Source organism: Dioscorea cayenensis, chromosome 9 (genome assembly GCF_009730915.1).
Source record: "Dioscorea cayenensis subsp. rotundata cultivar TDr96_F1 chromosome 9, TDr96_F1_v2_PseudoChromosome.rev07_lg8_w22 25.fasta, whole genome shotgun sequence".
Classification (NCBI taxonomy): Eukaryota; Viridiplantae; Streptophyta; class Magnoliopsida; order Dioscoreales; family Dioscoreaceae; genus Dioscorea; species Dioscorea cayenensis.
In genome coordinates this window covers 14,081,489-14,102,848 of record NC_052479.1, presented here as the reverse complement: position 1 = coordinate 14,102,848, position 21,360 = coordinate 14,081,489, and the positions used below count along the sequence as shown (strand labels likewise).

Sequence of the window (21,360 nt, the reverse complement as noted above, 5' to 3'; positions counted from 1 at the left end):
ATATTTTCATTTGTCTAATATTTATGTTAAATATAGGCCTTGTTTGGATTGACTTTTGAAAAACCCAGAAGTGCTTTTTTATAAGTTAATCACTTATGGGTTCCAAAAATGTTGTTTGTATTGTCTTTTCTGAAAAAGCAGAAGCTGTAAAAAAAACTGAAAAACAGCTTTTTTCAAAAACTAGTCATGACCAGCTTATAAAAAAACTGTTTTTTAGCTTATTTTTACAGTTTTTGCTTTTACATAAAAGCTAATCCAAACAGAAAATACAAAAAGTGCTTAACTTACTCTAGAGAAGCGCTTTTTTTCAGAAGCACTTCTACTAAACAAAAAAAAAAAAATTTTTTTTGATAAGCTAATCCAAACAATGCCATATTATGCTTATCCCTCTAATTTAGTTTAGCCCTAAAAAATATTTATAAGCATATATTGTGTAGTCTTATGATTAAAAATAATATATTAAATTAATAAATTTCTTCTTTGGAATAACCCATAACATATTTTCATTTAAAAAATAAAAAATTAAATAATTAAAAATAATAAATTATCTAATTTAGGATAAAAAACTATATATATTTTTTTAATTTAAAATTAAAATAATTGTTTGGATATTATTTGTAGAGGATTTAAATTTAAAATAACACTTTTAAATATATTTAAACTGTTAACAAAATCAGAATATTTACTACTATATATATTTGATAAGTGGCTATAATGATGATCAAATAACCAACATCTAAATCTCATTTGACAATCATGTGAGACATATTTTATAAATTAAACTCCTGCACTTGGAACTATGCCCAAATTGGACGTAGTTCAAAATCCATCAAATCCTTACTTCATTGTAGTTCAAACTCCTTTGACTTTTTCAAATCCATCTAAACAAACAAAGGATTTTCAATGATTTTGTAATTCTAACTACATGAAGTTCCAAGTCCTGTGAAACAAACACCACCTTAATCAACTTGATGCATATTAAAAGCATCCCTTAACAATTCATCCATGCCATCTTTCCTGACTGGAGGGGTTATGTTATGAGAATTTAAAATTGAAGCATCTGTGAAAGTGGTTGTTATATTAGCAATGGGTGATGGAACATGTTCTCCATGGAAAAACCAACACGTATATCCTTGTAGAATTCCATCACATATTAAATGTTCAAGCACTACTTCACGGGTTTGTCAATGAATATTTACGCAATTTACGCAAGGGCATACAATCATACCATCTTGGCTTGCATTATCGAATGCAAACTTAAGAAATTCTTCCACTCCATGTTCATATTCTTAGCTCAACCTTGACTTATGCATCCAACTCTTATTCATTTATGCTTAATATATAAAAAATAATAATTGGATAGTTACAAATATTGATTATTATAAAAGAAAAATCCTACCTTGAAATTAATGATATGTATGTGTATGTCCCATACAATGCATAATATAAAACTAATTTAAATTTAGCACCATTAAGAAATATAAGGTTTTAAACTAAATTGAAACTATTCAATTGATAACATATATATGTCAACTTTAATTGGTATTTTAACCAAAAACAAATCCAATCAACCCTCAATGCCAAAATGAAACTAAAAAAATGCTACAAATTTAAAGAACAAGACCAACATCAAAAGGAAAAGAAAACCAAATTCGAAACTAAGAAGGAAGGTCCAATTAAACCAACAAAGTGGGGAATTAACTACCTTTCATCCTCAAATCAAATCTAAGAAAATCCTCTTGAATTAGACTCACTTAAACCCTAAATCACCACCTACATTGCACAATCAAATAGCTAGTGACAAGAAAAACCATAAAAATAACACAATAAAATATAATCAAACCTAGCCCAAGCCAAGCAAATCACTTAAAGATACCACAAAATTTGAGGATGAAGTGATGAACTAATCACTTCTTTGCTTTCAGATTAATGGATTCAATTTGATTTGTAAGAATTAATCTCTTTTACATCCACAAAATTTGGGGATGAAGTGATGAACTAATCATTTCCTAGCTGATCATTTTTAGCAGATAGCAAAAAACTATAAAAAAAATGATGATGATTACAGTTAAACAAGATAACACAAGAAAATTTAGGTTTAATACCAAGCTTGTACCAAGTATAGAAGAAGCAATTCTTGAAAGTGGGATTTGATCTCATGGTTTGTTCACATTAGTTAGTTAAAAATCAAAAACAAAATTAAAAATAATATCAGTTACAAATAAATGCCTTTAAGTGGGATTTTTTTAAAAAAATAAGGATTTAATTACTACACATCAAAATAGATATATTTCAAAATTGAAAAAAAAATAATTTTAATTAATAAGAGTAATATATTTTTATTAATATTAGTTTTTTTAAAAAACTGAAAGATTAAATAATTTATTTAACTAGTAAATATTGGAAAAAAAATATAAATTTTAATTTTGATAGATAAATAGATATTCCCCTCCCTTGAACTAGCAATGTGTGGTGGAGATGTCCCTTATATGGTTTCAGAATTAGCCAAGTTCAACATAATAAAAGGCCATTATGGGCAAAACAACTGAAGGAGATATTTTAAAAGCCTCTTCATCAAACAAAAAAAAAAATATCTTTTACATGGAAGTAGTGAACATTGAACACAAACAATGGAAAGCAAGTGCAAGCCAACTGAAAAGAGGTTTAGTGCAATCTGATCAGCGAACAAAGTTTTCCCTTCAATCACATATACAAGCATTTTCATGCATCATTTTTCAATTTTTGTTTCCAGGATTGCTGTTGTGACAGGAGCCAACAAAGGTATTGGTGTAGAGATTGTTAGACAGCTTGCAAACAATGGAATCATGGTCATATTAATAGCAAGAGATGAGAAAAGAGGAACTGAAGCTGTTGAGAAGCTAATCAATTCTGGTGTTTCCGATGTTTTGTTTCATCAACTTGATGTTTCAGACTCTTCCAGTGTTGTTTCTTTAGCTCATTTCATCAAAACAAAGTTTGGCAAACTTGATATCTTGGTACCATTAGTGGTTTCATCTTGTAATTTATTTGATAATGATTTTCCACTATGCAAAACAAAATGGTTTTTGCATGGTTTACATGTTGAAAACTTAGTTTAATTTTCTCTTGATCTTTTAGAAGCACTTTCTTTTTCACCTAGTATTATGTAAGTTCGGAAAGCAAACTATTTTATCTGCTTGAAAGCATAGAACGCTTGATTATTCAGCAACTTATAACTAATTTTTTTTCTTAAATTTCCACTGAAGATAAACAATGCAGCAATTGTTGGACTTACTATACATTCAAATTCTTACACAGCAGTAGAAGAAGAAGAACTAGAAAAATCTGAGGTGCTTGTGTAATGTATATATATGTATATATATATGATAAGTGCTTGAGTAGACATATTTTTATATATGTTTTACATGCATTGAGCATCATTTTTACTGTGGTTTATGTCTCATATTGTGTATTTGGTGTTCTTTTATGCATATAGGTTGTGAATGCCTTGAAGAGTAAAAAGGAAGCAAAGATAGGCTATAAAGACACAATGTTGGGAGTTCTTGTTCAATTCAAGGACCAAGACACGAGAGCGCTTCATAAAGCGTGGAGATGTGTGCCAATTTCCAAGAAGATTCAAGTCAATTCACTATTTGAAGGGCACAAAGGCAGCCCATATCTTCATATTCCTTCTCTTTGTGAAGATTGCAAGACCTCTCAAAAGATACGTCGATGAAGAAAAGTTTTATAGCCTCACCACATGGACGTGTGCCTGGACATGGCCTTAAGAAAGAGTGTTCGGATCGCGTTTTTGTGAAAAAGTACTCGTAGTAATTTCACCATGAGCGGTCATCGTAACAAAATTACTGTTCGCTACGCATGGAAATTCTGCAGTGCACGCCGCGTCGGAAAAATCCACACGCGCGTGAGGCACGTGACGTAATCCCGATCTAAGGCCTATAAATAGCCGCTTTTGCCCTATTCTTTCTCATCTTTTATGCGGCTCTTGAAGGGTGAGAGCGGCTAGGGGTTTTGGAGAGGAGGTCTTTCGCGGCTTTGGAGGCGCTCGTCACCAACTTTGATCGATTCCTCCTCCGTCATAGCATCAAGGAAGCCACCGGGTGAACCTAGCTTCGGAGTGGGTCCTTCAAGACGTCGAAGCTCTCCATCAAGGCCATCAGCTCATATATAAGGGGTTTATTTCTATGGTTTTAATGTACTTTCATTCATTGATGGTGTGTTTTTGTATGTTGCTCCATGGAGGGCTAAAACCCTAGAGGGTATTTTGGGCTTGGAACCCTAGGATTCTCATCTTTTTGTGGATTTGCTTTGTGTTTCTATTTAATCCGAGTTTGATTAAGTTTCATTCTTGATTGTTTAATGCTTGCTTGCCTTATTGATCTTATGGTTATTTGGTTTGCATGATTTGTTGCCTTGGTGGGAGAGAGATCTCCATTAGGGTTAGAACCTCAAGATTGAAGAGGGTTGAGAGGGTGAGTCATGAGATAGTGAAGTGTCCCCTTTCCCCTCCGATTGGTGTATTCTATCTCCATTCCCTAAGCTCTATGCAACCATATTTGGTGGGAGGCGTGAGATTGCTCGATTTCTCCGCCCGGGACCTTGTAGGGGGTTAGGATCCTTCGCATGGGAATTAGGGTTGGATCAATCTTTAGGAATTGGATACAGCTTGGAATCCCTAGAGTGCTTTGCGGTCATATGTGGTGTGAGGTGTTGAGATTGAGCGATTTCTCCACCGGACCTCGTAGGGGACTAGTATCGGTGATCTAGAGATGAGACCCGATTATGTTTGGATTTTCACGACTTAACTTACTCATCATAGAAACACTTTGCTTATCCGTTACCTAATACTCGAATCCTAGGGGGAGCATCGCTCAATACCCCACTTTTCATCGATTGAGATTCTCCTTCCATTTTTACCCTTGCATATTCGTCTCCGTGTTCATCTCTTCGTACATTAGATCACCACACTATCCCATTATCATTAGGCTAGATAGCGGAGAAGAAGTTAGTACTAGTAGCCCCTGCTCCTCGTGGATTCGACTCACCCGACTCACCGGGTATTTATTACTTCGATACCCGTGCACTTGCGGTACACACACGCATATTCGGACGTGTCAATATATATATATATATATATATTCTAAATTAGTGTTAGAAATTAATAATATTCTAAAAAAATTTATGAAATGGTGCAGGAAAAAGAAATGATCAAGTTGCTCAAGAGAATTTCTATGTCAACAGAGATATATCAGAATGCCGAAGAATGTCTGAATATAAACTACTATGGCACCAAAAGGATGACCGAAGAACTTATTTTTCTTCTCCAATTATCGACTCAATTGAAAATTGTAAATGTATCTTCAATCCTTGGAAAGTTAGAGGTACATTAAATATCAATTTAAAGTACTAAGCCTCATCAAATACATCTGAATACTGAACATATTTAACTGTTTGATTATTGCAGCATTTTTTGAATAATGACAAGATTGTCGAAAAATTGAGTGATACAAATGGATTGACTGAAGAGGAATTGGATAAAATGCTAAAACATTTTCTAAATGATTTCAAAGAAGGAAAATTGGAATCAAATGGGTGGCCAATTAGTTTATCTGCTTATAAAGTGTCAAAAATTTTTTGTTAAAGTATACATAAGGATAATTGCGAAGAAATTTCCGACATTTTGTGTTAATAGTGTTCATCCTGGATTTGTTAGAATAGATATGAGTTGGGGTCTTGGGACTTTGAGTCCTGAAGAAGGTGCTAAAGGTCCTGTAATGCTAGCATTGCTTCCTGAAGATGGTCCTTCAGGATGTTATATTGATGGAACAAAAATATCATCTATTTAGGTACTTTTTTCACTAGGCAATGTAGATTGTTACCAAACATTGGGGCTTGGTTATGCATTTATTTTCAAATCTATCATTATGTTTTACTAGTTGAATCTTGATCATAACTTTGATAATACATACCCTCTTTAGTGATGTATTTAAACATATTTGGTCATTATAACCAAAGACACATCTTCAAGTTACAATCAATTCTTCCAACAACAAAACTCATGTTTGATTTTCCATTTTCAATCAAAACATCCGATAAATTTCTTAGTATAAATATAACAATCAATCGGCCAAAAGAATAATTACAGCTTCATCATGAATGCTACACAAATAGCATGCATACGCATGTATACAACAACTGATGAGTTTACCTATCTATTTAGGAAAAATTAGCAGCTTGATGAGTTTGTACATAAAGTACCTGAAGAACCTTTAGATCAAATGATCTTTTTTTTTCAAATGAGGGGGGGGAGCGGCTCAGGTATAGGTCCTAGCTGGAGATCCTCCTTATTCCTTAAAATCACACCAAAATCGCATCAAAAACCAATCGCAAAACATTCAAACGAAAAATGAATACCCAAAACCAAAGCTCACCGGATAGAACTTGAGATTCTTAAGGAGATCCGCAACTACCAATCAACAGCTCCTCCAAATCAAAACAATCCTTGTGGAGCTGCGAGAAAAGGTGTGAGTACAGTGATTTAGCAAGGATTTAGCACGAATTACTGAAAGATAAAAAGATTACAACATACAAACCCCAACAAAACAAACAATACCTAAAAAAGGCACTATCAGGGACCAATGCCTGCGAGGAAGAGAACGATCAGGGTGCAAATCCTCACAGATCGGGGAGAAAATCAGGGACCAATGCTCTCTAGGATGCCAGACACACATGAAGTTTAAAGAGAGAGAGAGAGAGAGAGAGAGAGAGAGAGAGAGATATAGAGACAAACAGTGAACGCTAGGAGATTATGTAAACATATCTCCCGGTGTTTATCAAACTATACGCCGCCAAATAAAATTTTGTCCTTTTATTAATTACTGAGAAAAAATGAACGTCCGGGTGTTTATTACATAAACGCCGTTCCTATCAATAATTTTCCCGGCATTTATAAGATATAAACTCTGCGACAAAAAAAATTTCGCGCGCCCAAGTTTTTCTTAGCCTGCGAAGCAACCTACTCTGCGTTTTGGTCAAAAACGCCATAAAATGTGCTATATGGCCAGCGTTTATGGAAAACACTAGCATAAAAGTGCCCCGAAAGCATTAATTTGTAGTAGTGATCGTACTATTTCACATGAATGTCACTGGTAGAGGAGAGCTCACGGAGCAGCAACAAAAGCAGATTCAGATGTTACCATGGCTATCAAGATCGCTGAGGAATTCAATATCGTTGTGTATATGATGAATTAAGTGATTGTGGATCCGGGTGGCAGAGTATCATATCGGATCCAAAGAAACCCGCTAGAGGCCACGTGCTAGCGCATGCAATAACCATCCGGCTTATGATACGAAAGGGCAAGAGCAAGCAACACGTGTACAAGATCTTTGAAGCTCCCAACCTCCTTAAGGCCGAAGCAATCTTTAAGATAACGCCAGGAGGTATTGCTGATGCCAAGGGCTAATTATGATGATGATCTATATACCTGCAATAAAGGTGGAGTGGGAAAAGGCATCATATAAAATGAAAATAAACCTACCATGAAGGCCCCTCAGCAGGAGACCGGAGATAGAAATTGAAATAAGAAATTTTCCTTGATTTGGCAACCTGTAACATAGTCATTCCTATGGTTACCAATAATTGTATTGGTGATAATGTGCATGATGAGGTGGGAACAATTGACTATCAAGGTGAATCTCCTGATGAACAAGCTTTAGTTGCTGCTACCTCTACATGGAATAAAAACTACCAACTTAATGGAAAGAAAATGTATATTATATGGAGAAGATGTAATATATATTAAAGACAATAAAATCTCCTGTAACACATCTTTCCAATTTTGTCATTTCATATTGTGTTGTAGATTAAAGGTATAATCACCAAAATAGTCCATGTACTTTTCTCTCTCTTCCCTTTTGGTCCTTCTACTCAGAAATGTTCCCGACTAGTCCCTCTACTTTTGAAAATGTGCCCATTTAGTTAAAAATGCTCCCAACTAGTCCTAAGCATGTAGGAGCATTTTTTAACTAAATGGGCACATTTTCAAAAGTAGAGGGACTAGTCGGGAGCATTTCTGAGTAGAGAGACCAAAAGGGAAGAGAGAGAAAAGTACAGGGACCAACTAGGGTATTATACCTAGATTAAACTTTAATATTGAAGAATCGATGATGTTTACTTTGCTATTTTCCCACATTTGAATGATTAAGTCATTTCATTTAAAAAGAAAAAATAATAATAAAATAATAATAATAAATTAGAGTTTAATCTACAACACAATATTAGAGTTTAATCTACAACACAATAAAAAAATCATGGATTAAGGGATGCAAGAAAGCAATGATGCATTTTGCAGGCGGGGGCTTACTATTTTGAAGAAGGAAACACCCATCTGAACCACTTTGCAATTCAAGATTACCAAAGACAAAAGAACTTGGAATTGGAAAATGAAAGCCAAAGAAAGATGTGACATTCATATATATTCTTTAGCATCTAATGCTATCTTTGAAGAAAAAGCTTCAGCCATTGAGAAGCCAACACTTGGGAGCTAAAGTTATCCACATGATTGTTCTCCTTTGTTTCATCTTACAGATTGATAAGTATGATTTGCACTAAATTATATAGACTTTCTTTAACTCATGATGAATAAAATGTGAATTATTTTGAACCAAATTTACTTCTAATCTTATTGTTATTCCATTGTAGGAAAGAAAGAGAATGATTTGAAGGAAGAACATATAAAAAGCACAAAATTGGAGGAAAAAAGAGCAAAATTTCAACAAAGAGGGAACAAGGAAAATAGAAAATCTAGCGCCTAGGTTTTACAACATTAAGAGGTGCAAAATAGAAATTATAACGCGTAGGCACTACATTCTTTGGCGCCTAGGCGCTACCCCGATTTCAAGTTATAAAAAGGGCTAGGTTTGAGACGAAAGAAGAAGGAGAATTTTGGAGATCAAAAGGCCTGGAGAGAAGATTCGGTGGGGATTCATCATCAAGCTTTAGTTTTTTTAGTTATTCTTTGTTTATTTGATAATGAACATTGTTAATATGTCAAGCTTTGCAATTATTATGTTCTAAATATCTTTTCTAGGGCTACAGTGTAGCTAGACTATGAAAACCTAGATTCATGTTTATTTAATTTAATTGATTCTTGTTTCAAGATTATGTTGGATATTTTAATCAATGCTTAATGATTGTGATTGCTTGATCACCAATTGCATGATTAGTAATTTGATTTGAGATTGAGAGGTGATAATTGAATTAGGTCTTAATTGAAATCTTGTACAATCATCATAATATAGAGATATTTATGAGATTGTATGCATCATTATAAATATATAAAGCTTAATGAGTTCCATAGGTTCATAGTTATCTCAGAAATGATGTTAACTTATCTAATGAAATATGCTATTGATGCTTGAAAAAGATAAATATGTAATTTAGGGAAATTTTATGACAACATAAGGAACAAACATTGATTGATTGAACTAGATGATCTAGGTGGAATTAGTCTAGGTGAACTCAACTAGAATCTCTTGACATTGATTTCTTCTCGTCTAACTATCTTCCTCTAGTCCTTGAATTAGATTTTTCTAAATTAAATCTTTCAATTTCATTAATCAAGTAGAATTAGAGTTAAAGTAATTTTGGTGGTTAATAAACTCAATCCTCGTGGGACAATACTCTCTTATCATTATATTACGTGTTTACGATAGCATATACTTGTGCTATAAAAATCAAACAACATGGACACATGTCATTTTGTCTATCTTTCCCCATCAAAATAATCATGTGTCTGTTAGTAATCAATGTTTAGACTTAAATAGAAACCAAGTAGGTGATGCGGATATGAGCTTATGACATGTTACAGAAAACAAGCTACATACATGTCTGAAACTATGAGTTATGATATAAGTTGCTAACTAAAATAATCATTTTAGTGAACACAATGCAAGGCAATAAATAGTAGGAAAGAAATGAGTGAAGGGTCAACTGAGAAGCCAGAATTCTTGCCTGATGCAATGAATGTTGCTAAGGATATTGAAAAAATATTGGAAAGATGAGGCTAAGCTACAACCTATGCCCAAGTTTCCTCTCAATTATATATATATATATATATATATATATATGAGAATTGAACAATAATATTACTAGTTTTGCAATGGTAAAAAAAACAAGCATTACATGCAAGCATGCAAGCATGTACGTACCATCAGGCAACTAGTAATGAAGAGGAAGAAACACTCTTATGTAGAGTCAAATGACAAAATTACATGTACCAAAACAATGACAAGCAATGGAAAAACTAGAAACAAAACTAAGGGGGTGCTGTTTTAACAAAAAAAAATTCACTCTCAACACGAGTTCTCTTTTGTGCTCTAGTGCTAGTTTCAGAAGAAACATTTACTCCCGATTCACAACTTTTCAGTTTAGGTATAAAAAATCTCTCCATATCTATATAATTAGCAATTAATTCAATAAGAAATGAAAACCCAAATTAACAAATAATGTAATTGAAAAATAACTTTACTTAAATTCATAACCTAATTTTTTTTATTTCATGCATAATTATTCAATAAATATTCAACAATTATTCGATGCAACAATTCTATATAAAATCATAATTTCTGAAAAATCATAATTTTTTACTAATACAAAAATTAATGTGGATTTACATACCTATCAAACACTTAAAATAACTTTCAAACTCAACCAGTGCAAGGCTTTCAAGCTCTTTGGGGTTGGGGGCCCCTATAAACATCAATATTACACTATGCCTAAGTCCAAACCACTTCAATTAATTGATGAAATGATAATTTCATAAATAAAGCCACGCCATCAAATAAATAAAAAGTGCACTAGTCTTGAAATTCTAAATATAAATAAATAAAATCAAACATCAAAACATCATCTTTTAATTGAACAACATGTCAACAAATAATCTAAATTATGATAATTACCTAATGCCAAACAACCCCACCGGCCCACCCCACATATTCCAAGATTTTTAGTGGTTAGTAATCCCACAAAAAAAGCATCCCTCTCCTTCCAAACCATTGCTAAGTTTCAAGTCACAATCATAAATTCACAACGGAAATAATACAACACTATGCGTCAAGTCTTCACCTACAAATAACTTCATAAATAAACACACAATCCAGTTTATCAACTCACAATCACAAATTCTCAATGGGAATAACACAATGCATCACCTTCTAATAATTTCATAAATAAACACACAATCAATTTAATCAACTCATAATCACAAATTCACAATGGGAAATGGGAATAACACAATGCTTCACTTGCTAATAATTTCAAAATTAAACAATCTAAACACATAACCAATGAATCAAACAAATATAAATTAAATGGCAAAGATTCACCTGCTTAGTTGCTCAATAAAACAATTTTGAATTTTCTAATTTCCACTAAATGTCTAAAACTGAGTCAAATGACTGAAATTCTTCAAATCTACTCATCCATGTCAGTGTTCACTAATCACCATGCCCACCACGAGCACCATATGGTCCATATCGATCAAAATTTAACACCAATAAAAACAAATCTAAAATCAATCAAGAATGGCAACCAAAATAACTAAAAATCAAACCTAAAACCTATAGGCTACCAACTCAATAGCAAAAATTCATCAATCCATGATTCCCTCATACAACAATTATTAAAGATGTGAGAATGTAAGATTTACCTTGGAGTTTGTTTGGATCAACAAAATCAACATGCTTGGGGCTTTGTGAAAGAGATCAGAGCACAAATCAAGCTATTAAAAAAAATTTAATCTAGATTGAAAAATGAAAATCACAAGTCGGGAAGACTGGAACTGTGTTAGAGATTAGAAATTCGGATGAATGTTTGATGATGAGATTTGATGATGATGCATGGTAACAGACAAGAAAACACGACCACATGGGTGTTTCATGTTTGCTTTACTAACATTGAGACTAGTGCAAAGCAAATTCTCACACAAACTAAAGCTTAACCATTGTCTTTGATACTCCATTTGTATGCTTTAAGATTGGGATTTTGGAGGCTTCATAGTTCATATAATCACATCTTGAGGCAAAACTCATGGTTGGGATGTCATGGTCCATGGCCCATGGGGTTTTAATGAATGGCGGGGGATGCTGCCCCTTTGTACCTTTAAGGGGAGAGAGGGTGTTTCCTAGACAAGGGAGTGCTCAAGCACCCCCTTACCCCCCTCTTCTTCAGCCACTAACGACAAGAATTCTCATCTAGCAGCAAACTTTTTAATAGAAAATATACAAATTTAAAGGTGGTACTAAGATATATATATATATATATATATATCAAGATGACAACAAGGCATGCAACATGACAACGAGGCATACAATGTGGTGATGAGGCATAGGCAATGATATATGATATATATAAAGTTATATGTTTACATATAAATGATGTGATATATATATATATATATATGAAATAAATAAATAAATAATGTAATTTATAATTCGCAATTTTCTTGTCTTTACTTGTACTCGAACCCTTAATCGGAGGTTCCCGAGATTTTGATATGGAGTAATTAATAATAAAGGACTGCCTCTATTAGGAATGAAAGAGTCCGCAAAAGATAAATAAAAATAAAAATAAAATAAATAACATTTGTGATTCGATATATCACCCGGTGTCTCTTCACCGACACGACACCAGGCGGGTATTTTTGATCCCACACATTTGAACAACGTTGAGAGAACATAACAACATGTTTTCATATGAAACATTTTGATCATAATACAACAACATTTGAATCATGAGACTTGCGTAAGATTTGAATTTCTCATATAGAATATATATATATAATCAGAAATTTTACAAACAGCAAATTAGCATGTTGGTGTTAAACATCTAACATAATTCAAGAAATTTCTAGGGCATAGCCATGAGATCAAACATGAGCACTTTATGTTTGTGTTCATTAACATGTTTCTCTACTTGTACATTGAGTTAGGTCGATATTTGAACATTACCATCTGATGGAGGTGCATGCATACACAAAGACATTGCATGTAAGCATGGCAGAAATAAAAGAGCATTGATTGCTTTGTGTGCATGGATAAAATGAGGGATAACGCATGGTCCCAACTATGTTTAGCATAAGAAATAGGAGGCCCATCTTCAATATATAGTTTAGAGAGGAATGATGATGGATCCCCAAAAAGTACCACATTTTTGTTTATCTGGTTGCTCTCTTCTTCCTCCTTTCTCCCCCATGTCCATGGTCCTAGCAATTTTCCTTCTTAGAAAAACTTGTGCAATCTTTCCATCTTTGCATGATTTTTATTTTCTTTTTGGAAAGCCTGCAACCATGTTGAAACTTGCATAGAGATTGCCATCATTTGCGGTAGGTTGCCTCTTATAGAGAAGGAGCATCAATGATTGAGTTTTCCCGCCCTAGCTTGCTTATGTTCGACAGTGAAGTTATACCCCATTAGCTTGCTAAGCCATCTTTGTTTAGTTGTGGTTGTAATTCTTTGGCTTAGTATATACTTGAGGTTTTTGTGCCCAGTATGAACTACAAACATTCTACCAAGAAGCTAGGGCCTTCATTTCTGTATAGCCATTACTAACACCAACATTTTCTTGTCATAGGTGGATAATGCTTCATTCTTCTCTTTTAAAGCTTAACTTAAAAAAGCTATTGGTTTACTTTCTTCAATGAGTACTCCACCAACATTGGAATTGGAAGCATGGCATTCAATAATGAAAGCTTTGGTAAAGTCAACTAAAGCCAATATTGCCCTCTACACTATCAAGTTTTTGAGCTCCAAATATGCACATTTAGCCAGTGACAGGGGCGGACCCACTATATTGCCAGCCTGGGCTGGTCTACTAGAAATCTTTGGAAGACACGAGTCCAGCGAAATTTAAGCCCTAACTGATGGAGACTATAGCCCAGGATGAATGAGTGTTCTCTTTTATTTCTGAATGTGTTTCAGTCTGGTGCCTGAAGTTATGTTTTTAAATTAGTAGATGACTAGTAGTGGGACAAATGAAGAGTCTAGATGAGTTCATCTTGTTTTTTGTTTCAAGTTCTAGGCAAAGTTTTGTGTTTGTTGAGTGGTGACTTAAGTTTTAAATTACTAGATGACTAGTGGGATAAATGGAGGGTCAGGATGAGTTCATCATATGTTTTATTTCAAGTTCTAGGCAAGGTGGTGTTGTGTTTGTTGAGTTGAGTTGTGTGTTAAGTCAAGGGTAGTCTAGTCCTTTACTAGTTTATTGGTTTTATGTTTTTCCCCCCAAAATTGAGGAGCCTATTTCATTGTTTTTCTCTGAAATTAAAATCTACATCCCTTCCAGAGTTTCCTCTGTAACTCTGCCAATTTGCCTTAGATCTATGGATTGTTGTTACCAGCTTTCCCCTAACATTCTCATGATCGCCCATCACATCAATCGTGAAGTAAGTGGTGTTTCTATTTTTCTAAAAATTTTAAAATTTATATGTTATTGTTTGTTAATATTGTGTATTAGGATTTGTTTGTATTGAGGAGAAAAATTAGAAGAAATAAGGGGAATTTTGCAAGTCTTTTGACCGGATGAGAGAACTCAAAGAAGAGAGCTTCATCTTTTTCCAGTGATGATCACCATCATCTTTTTGTCATAAAGAGAGAGGCCTTGGGTGATGGTGGGTTAATCACGTAGCCACATTATTATATTGAAATTATTTATTCCATTTTTAACTGATTGCTTGAATGAGTGAAGAAGAAGTTTGGGTGGTTTTACTTTATCAATTTATCTTGAACATGAATTATGAAATGTGTACACTAGCTATTGATAATTGATTCACATTGAACATGAGCATTATTATTATTATTTTTATCAATTGATTAACATTGATTTTCAAAATTGTTAATGTGTTGAGATTTTTGTTTAATATAGGTTATTTAATATGGATAAGTTTTTGACTAAAAGACCAAGAAGCACCGAGTTGAGCATTAAAGATGATAACACGACCGCATCTTCAAGTCCGAAAGGAGCAAGAGTTGAGTTTAATCCAAATAATCTAGTTGCGGAGCCTGGGCTTCAAATGGTGATTAAGAAATATGATGCCAACATTAAAGATGAGGTGAGATGATCTTATGTAGCAAAAAGTCCATGTCAACCGAGGACTCACAACTTTCCTAAGAAGAAATATAAGAATCAATATAGGTGTTTCTATACTTTATGGTTTGATTCTTTTCCATGGTTGGAATATAGTGTGGAGAAGGATTCTGCATTTTGCTTGTGGTGTTATTTGTTTAAACCAATAACTTATGAATTGGAAAGCGAGAGGGATGTGTTTTCCAAAATGGAGTATAATAATTGGAAGAATGCTATTCCTACTTTTAGAAATCATGAAGGCAATGTTACTAGCATTCATAATTTTACAGCCGATAAATTAGAATTGTTCAAGAATCCACGACAAAGTGTCGCACAAAATATCTCATAACATAGTTCAGAAATGGAAGTTGCTTATCATGTTAGATTGATGGCAGTTCTAGATATTGTGTGATTTTTGTTAAGACAAGTGACAACGCCCTTTTGCGTGTTGTACCGCAAGTACACGAGTTTGTCGAAATAATAATACCCCGGTGTGTGGGTAGTCAAATCCATAGAGAATAGTGATTAAAAACACAAAGATTGCTACTTAACTAGAATGAAAATTAATTAATAGTGATGTGAATAAAAATCAATGCAAAAAGAAATAAGAAAAGGAGAAGGAGGCGCAAATAAAAGATAGGAGAGGCAATCGATGATAAATGGGACACCCGGACATTGCTCACCCTAGGACTATTGTTTCAAGTGCGAGACCAATCATTATGTTTCCTAACTAATGTCTAATGAGTCGTGGAGATCCTTAAACACACGGTCCCAAACTTAAGGTCAATCATGACTAACCCTACACTATGCCCCGTCGGAGAAATCTCATAGTCTCTACACCTCACACTGTGCTAGGTTGCTTTAGGCTCTAGGGATTCCAAGTGATAAACCCTATTCCCTAAAATAGATTAACCCTTTGGTTCAGGAGAAAGACCCCTTGTCACAATTAAGCCCCAGATACTAAGGATTACTTCAACGCCTCACTCTGTTACTTGCGCAACTAAGCCCCAACGGAGTTTATTTCTTAGCACTTCACTCTATTGTGACCGCAAAGAACTCTTGGAATGTGGAGGTAGGATAAATGACACCGGAGGGGAAAGGGGATGTTCTGCTACCTCTTGACTCACCCTCTCAACTCTCTCCAATATGGCATTGTCTAACCCTCATGGTGTGTTACTCATCCACAAAGGTTGTCAAGATGGATTCTCAATCCTAGTGTCACTCTAAGGGAAAATCAATTCAGCAAGCATTTAAGATTGGAACTCAATTAAATACATCAATTAAAGAAATCATAATAAAAGGTCAATGAAATAATAACATCCTAGGGTTTACAAGTCCAAGTACCCTCTAGGGTTTAGCTCTCCATGGAGCAAAATATAATTAATAATGAAATCAAAAGTAAAGATATGCAATTCATAAATAAAACCCCCTTGATGTTCGTGTCGATGGTTTTGTGGAGTAGCCTCGTCTTCTTCAAAGGTTCCCTCGTCAAGCCTAGGGCACACCTTGCTGAATCGATGTCGACAAAAGCTCCCCCAATAACTCTTTTCAGAAGGAACGCGGTGTTGAAGGCCATAGAACCACTCCAAAAACCTTGCCAAAGCCTCTTTAAACCCTAGTTGCGGGCGCTTACAAAGATGGGGAAAAGATGAAGAAAGGATGGAAAGAAGGATCCTTAAATCGGGCTGAAATCGTGACTTAAATAGGGCTGGAATCGGGCATCCACACGGGCGTGTGGAATTTTCACACGCCCGTGTGAATCTGTAGAAATTCAATTTTCAGCGGCCAGTGAACAGTACCTGTTACATTAAATTGCTATACTAATCTGCTACAGTACTCCTCCAAAATAATCCCGAATCCACACTTTTCCTCAAGGTAATATAAAACGGGCACACGTCTATGTTGTAGATCGCATTGCATCTTAAAATAAAAACACATTTGACGACAATCTTGCTAGCTTTGCACAAGTCAGAACACATGAGTGTGACTACCTTTGCGCCCCTCCAATTTGCATATTCACTCAAGCACAATGGAGGTTGGCACACACTCACATGTCTTTGAGCATAACTTGTGTCTTCACGTTTGTTCACTCCAAAATTTCATCAACAAAGTGCAAACGCAATCTACTTTGATAAGATTTCCAAGGCATTGAAAGCAAATACTCTCGGGAATAACCAAATGACTGCTCCAAAAATTCAAAAGGACTTGGTGCATTCTTGTGTTGAAAAAGTGAGATCACTCATTATTGAAGACATTAGTGATAGGATTTTCTTACTTATGGTTGATGAATCTAGAGACATTTCAGTGAAGGAACAAATGACTATTGTTTTGAGATATGTTGATTCTCGTGGATAAGTGATTAAGAGATTTCTTTGCATAGAGCATGTGACAAACACTTCATCCCACACTTTGAAAGAGGCCGCTGATAATTTGTTTGCAAAATATGGATTGTCCTTATCAAGATTACGAGGTCAAGGTTATGATAGAGCTTCTAATATGCGAGGAGAATTTAATGGCCTAAAGTCACTTATATTGACAGATAATCCATATGTAAGGTATGTTCATTGCTTTGCATATCAACTTCAATTTGTTGCTGTTGGTATTACGAAAAAATGTCTATTACCAATGACTTCTTTAGTTATATAATCAAGATTGTCAATTTAGTTGGAGCATGTTGCACAACCGCAAGCGTACGGTTTTGCCAAGAAGTAATTTAGATATCGATCCCACGAAGACCAAGTGTGATTACTAATCTATTACAACAATAGGCTATCTAAGTAATTAAAAAGTGTAAAGATTGGAAAGTCAAAGCAACATGCAGGAGAAATTGCTCAAATGAGGACTGTAGAGAAGCAAGGATGTGGACTGTAAACCAGATTTAAACAAACCTAGGCTAGGGAACTCACCACAAAGAGTAATGAAGGATGTGTTCGAATCTATACTAGATTTGGGTAGATCAATTGAAGGGTAATAATCCTTAGTTACTTGTCACTCTTTTTCAAGAGATAAAAAGTTGATTTAGATGGAGCCACCCCCTACTTTCGTGGAAGATAAACTCTTTCAAAACCCTATTAAGCTCAATGATTAAGCAACAAACCCTCAAGAAATACCTTTTGGTAATTTCAAGACTGACTTAGAAATTTCTGAGATCTAGAATAACCTTTCAGTTATTTTTTTATCTCTATGATAAAACAAGTGCTTTCATACTCCAAGCTGAGTAAACACAAATCTTAAGCCAAATCAAAATAATCTACCATTAAATTTAAAAGATCTATACATAAGGAACAACCACATCATTCACCACTACTTTGGGCTAATCCAAAACCTATAGAGAAGTCTTACACTTTCATGTTTTAAGTACAGAAGAAAATAGGAAACTTAGAAACTATGCAGGAACACAGCACAACAGAGCTTGGAAAACTCCCCATATTGCCGACAAAGACTCGATCTTCAATTTTCCACCACTTTCCTCCTTCTTCCTCCTCTTTCCTCCTCCTCTTGGAGCCTTTAAAACCTCCTTTGTTTCTTGTCCAACCTCCATCCCCTTCTGCCCTTTTTTTCCCAAGAAAAATCCTTTCTTGATGCCCTTTATACCCAATGTTAGGAACTGGGTCCCAGGCACTTTTATAGACCACATGTGGGTTGTGTATCTTAGAAAATCTGACCCATCCCATAATGTTTTAATTGTTATCTTTGCCTTTGGAACATCCTCAATTCATCAAAGTTTTGGGGTCAACTCCAGCTTCCGACATGTAAAGTAACTAAAAGAAGTAGTTTGTACACAAAAGGAGAAGAATTTATTACAAAAGCTTGGAAAATGCATGCTTAATGAAGAATCAACAACTGAATGCATGATAATAGTTATGCAGTTTTTATATATAACATAGCATCATATAAAACGAAAGATGCGCTTCGACAAAAGCCAACATGCAAATATAGTTACACATATAGAGAAAGGTGTAATTTCTACTGGCATAGGCTGCAATCAAGATACAAGCCTTGCAAGACCTAAAGACACACATTGGGAATCTCATTATTATGCAATACTTCATCTTCTAATGATGTGGCCAGGGATAATGGATGTTGTTGGAAATGTTCATGATGATGGAACTAATCCTGACCAACAAGGTGCAGCTTTACGTTTGATTGATCATCTGGAAAGATTTGAATTTGCGTTTATATTATTTTTGATGAAAAAGGTGTTAGGTATAACAAATGGCTTGTCACAAGCCTTGCAAGAGAAAAATTAAATTATAGTGAATGCTTTAGACATGGTTGAAGGTATCAAGTTTAAGTTGCAATCATTAAGAGATGATGGATGGGATGAATTGTTGGCTAATGGTTCAAAGTTTTGTGTTGAAATTGATATTGAGATGCCAAATAATATGGAAGGAAGATTTTTGGTCTCCGGTCATGCAAGATGTGAGAAGCAAATCACTACATATTTTCACTATTATCACATTGAGGTTTTTTACTCAGTTAGTATATTTCATATCACTTTCACTTTTTTTGGTATATTAAACTTTACATTTTTATTAATTGATGTTTGTTTTATTTATTTGTTATGTCAAGTTCTTGATATGATTATGCAAGATATGAATAGTCATTTTTCAGAATCTACTATTGAATTGCCTTCTTGCATAAGTTTCCTTGATCCAAAACAATCATTGTCAAGATTTGATTCTATTAAATTAGTTCGTATTGCCAAGCTTTATCCATAAGATTTCTCAGAATTGGATCAAATGGCATTGGTAGATCAATTAGACATGTACATATATGACATGGGAAAAAATTTTGATTTTTCTTCACTAGGAAGCATTGGAGAACTTGATATGAAGTTGGTTGAAACAAAAAAACATCTCAGATATCCTTTAGTTTATTGGTTGATTGAGTTGTCGTTGGTCTTACCTCTTTCAACTGCTTTAGTTGAAAGAGTTTTGTCCAGTAATGAATATCATCAAGACCAATTTGCATAACAAAATGGAGGATGATTTTTTGATTGATAACTTGGTTTGCTATATTAAGAAAGGCATATTTAATGAAATTGATAATGAAGATATTTTACAGTATTTTCAAAATATGCGAACTCGTAGGATTCAATTGGCACCTCTTGATCATAGTAGTAACAAGAGTGGCTCAAGTGTTGGCATGTAGTTTGTATTTGTATTTTTCATTGTTATTTCACTTATCATATATTGTATTTGAACTTTGTTTAGATATTTATTATTGATATTGAATATCGACGTAGTTAGTAATGTCCTTTAAATTTTGTTGTGTCTTTTGTATTTAATATCAAACATTGACTTTTATTTAAGCCTGGGCTGGACAAAATTTTTTGGGTCCGCCACTGGCCAGCGAAGACCATTTTAAGTTATTCTTTTTCAGCATTTCAGTTTAGGGTGATGTTATTTTCCCATAGTTTTTGATGAATTTTTGATAATATCCTGTCAACCTAAGAAATCTTTGTAGTTGCAAAACAATATTACTGGGCTCCATGATTACCTCTGTTTCTCTAATACTATGCCTTAGATATTGAATCTTTGTAGTTGCAAAACAATATTTGTCTTTTTTGACATAAAGTTGTTGGTTTGCTAGAATGGAGAACACAATTTTAGATGTTCCAAATGATTTTCCCATGTAGAGCTATATATCAAGGTATCATAAAAAAAATACTAGGATAAACTTTCTCAAGTAGGCCCGAAAATATCATTCATTCATGCCTGAAAAGTGGATGTAGCATTAGAGAGTCCAAAAGGCATTACTAGTAACTCATAGTTCCTATCATGTGTACGAAATGCTATTTTCTTATTTTTATTTATTGATGCTTAGTTTGAATATCATGGGTTGTAATTCGAACATGAGTGAGTAGATCTATCTTTCTAGGGTTGGGGATTAGCCCCTTGATGAACAAAAATTCTTTATATTGACTTATTCTTTCTCCTTTAATGTTTAAATTTAGTTTGATTTAATCCTTTGATACTTAATGCTTGTGAATGTGATGGATCCCATATTTGCATGATCTTGGATACCAAAGGGAAGGACTGGAAGGTGAATTGTGGTGTTAGAAACCGTAGGATTAAGCTTAAAATCATAAATTTGGATTTCTTGAGGATTAATGGTTATAATGTAACTTAAAGGGTCTAATTAGATTCAATTACCACAAAATTAGGAGTTAATCTAAATTAGATACCTTGCTATATTCTGAAAGAAAATAGTGAGTATCTTAGGATAAGCCACCT

The 21,360-nt window shown here is 34.1% G+C and overlaps 2 protein-coding genes across 2 annotated transcripts; both read left to right on the top strand.

Moving 5' to 3' along the window:
• Positions 1–2,630: 2,630 nt before the first annotated feature.
• On the top strand, positions 2,631–5,846 carry LOC120268507 (salutaridine reductase-like). The gene is made up of 6 exons (XM_039275884.1): positions 2,631–2,662; positions 2,753–2,996; positions 3,246–3,329; positions 5,196–5,381; positions 5,465–5,592; positions 5,654–5,846. Exons 1-6 carry the CDS (start codon positions 2,631–2,633, stop codon positions 5,844–5,846), a joined length of 867 nt encoding a protein of 288 aa, XP_039131818.1.
• A 13,180-nt stretch (positions 5,847–19,026) lies between these two features.
• On the top strand, positions 19,027–19,842 carry LOC120268506. Its single transcript, XM_039275883.1, has 3 exons — positions 19,027–19,327; positions 19,403–19,543; positions 19,694–19,842. The coding sequence occupies exons 1-3, from the start codon at positions 19,027–19,029 to the stop codon at positions 19,840–19,842; spliced, it is 591 nt and encodes a 196-aa protein (XP_039131817.1).
• The last annotated feature ends 1,518 nt before the right edge of the window (positions 19,843–21,360 follow it).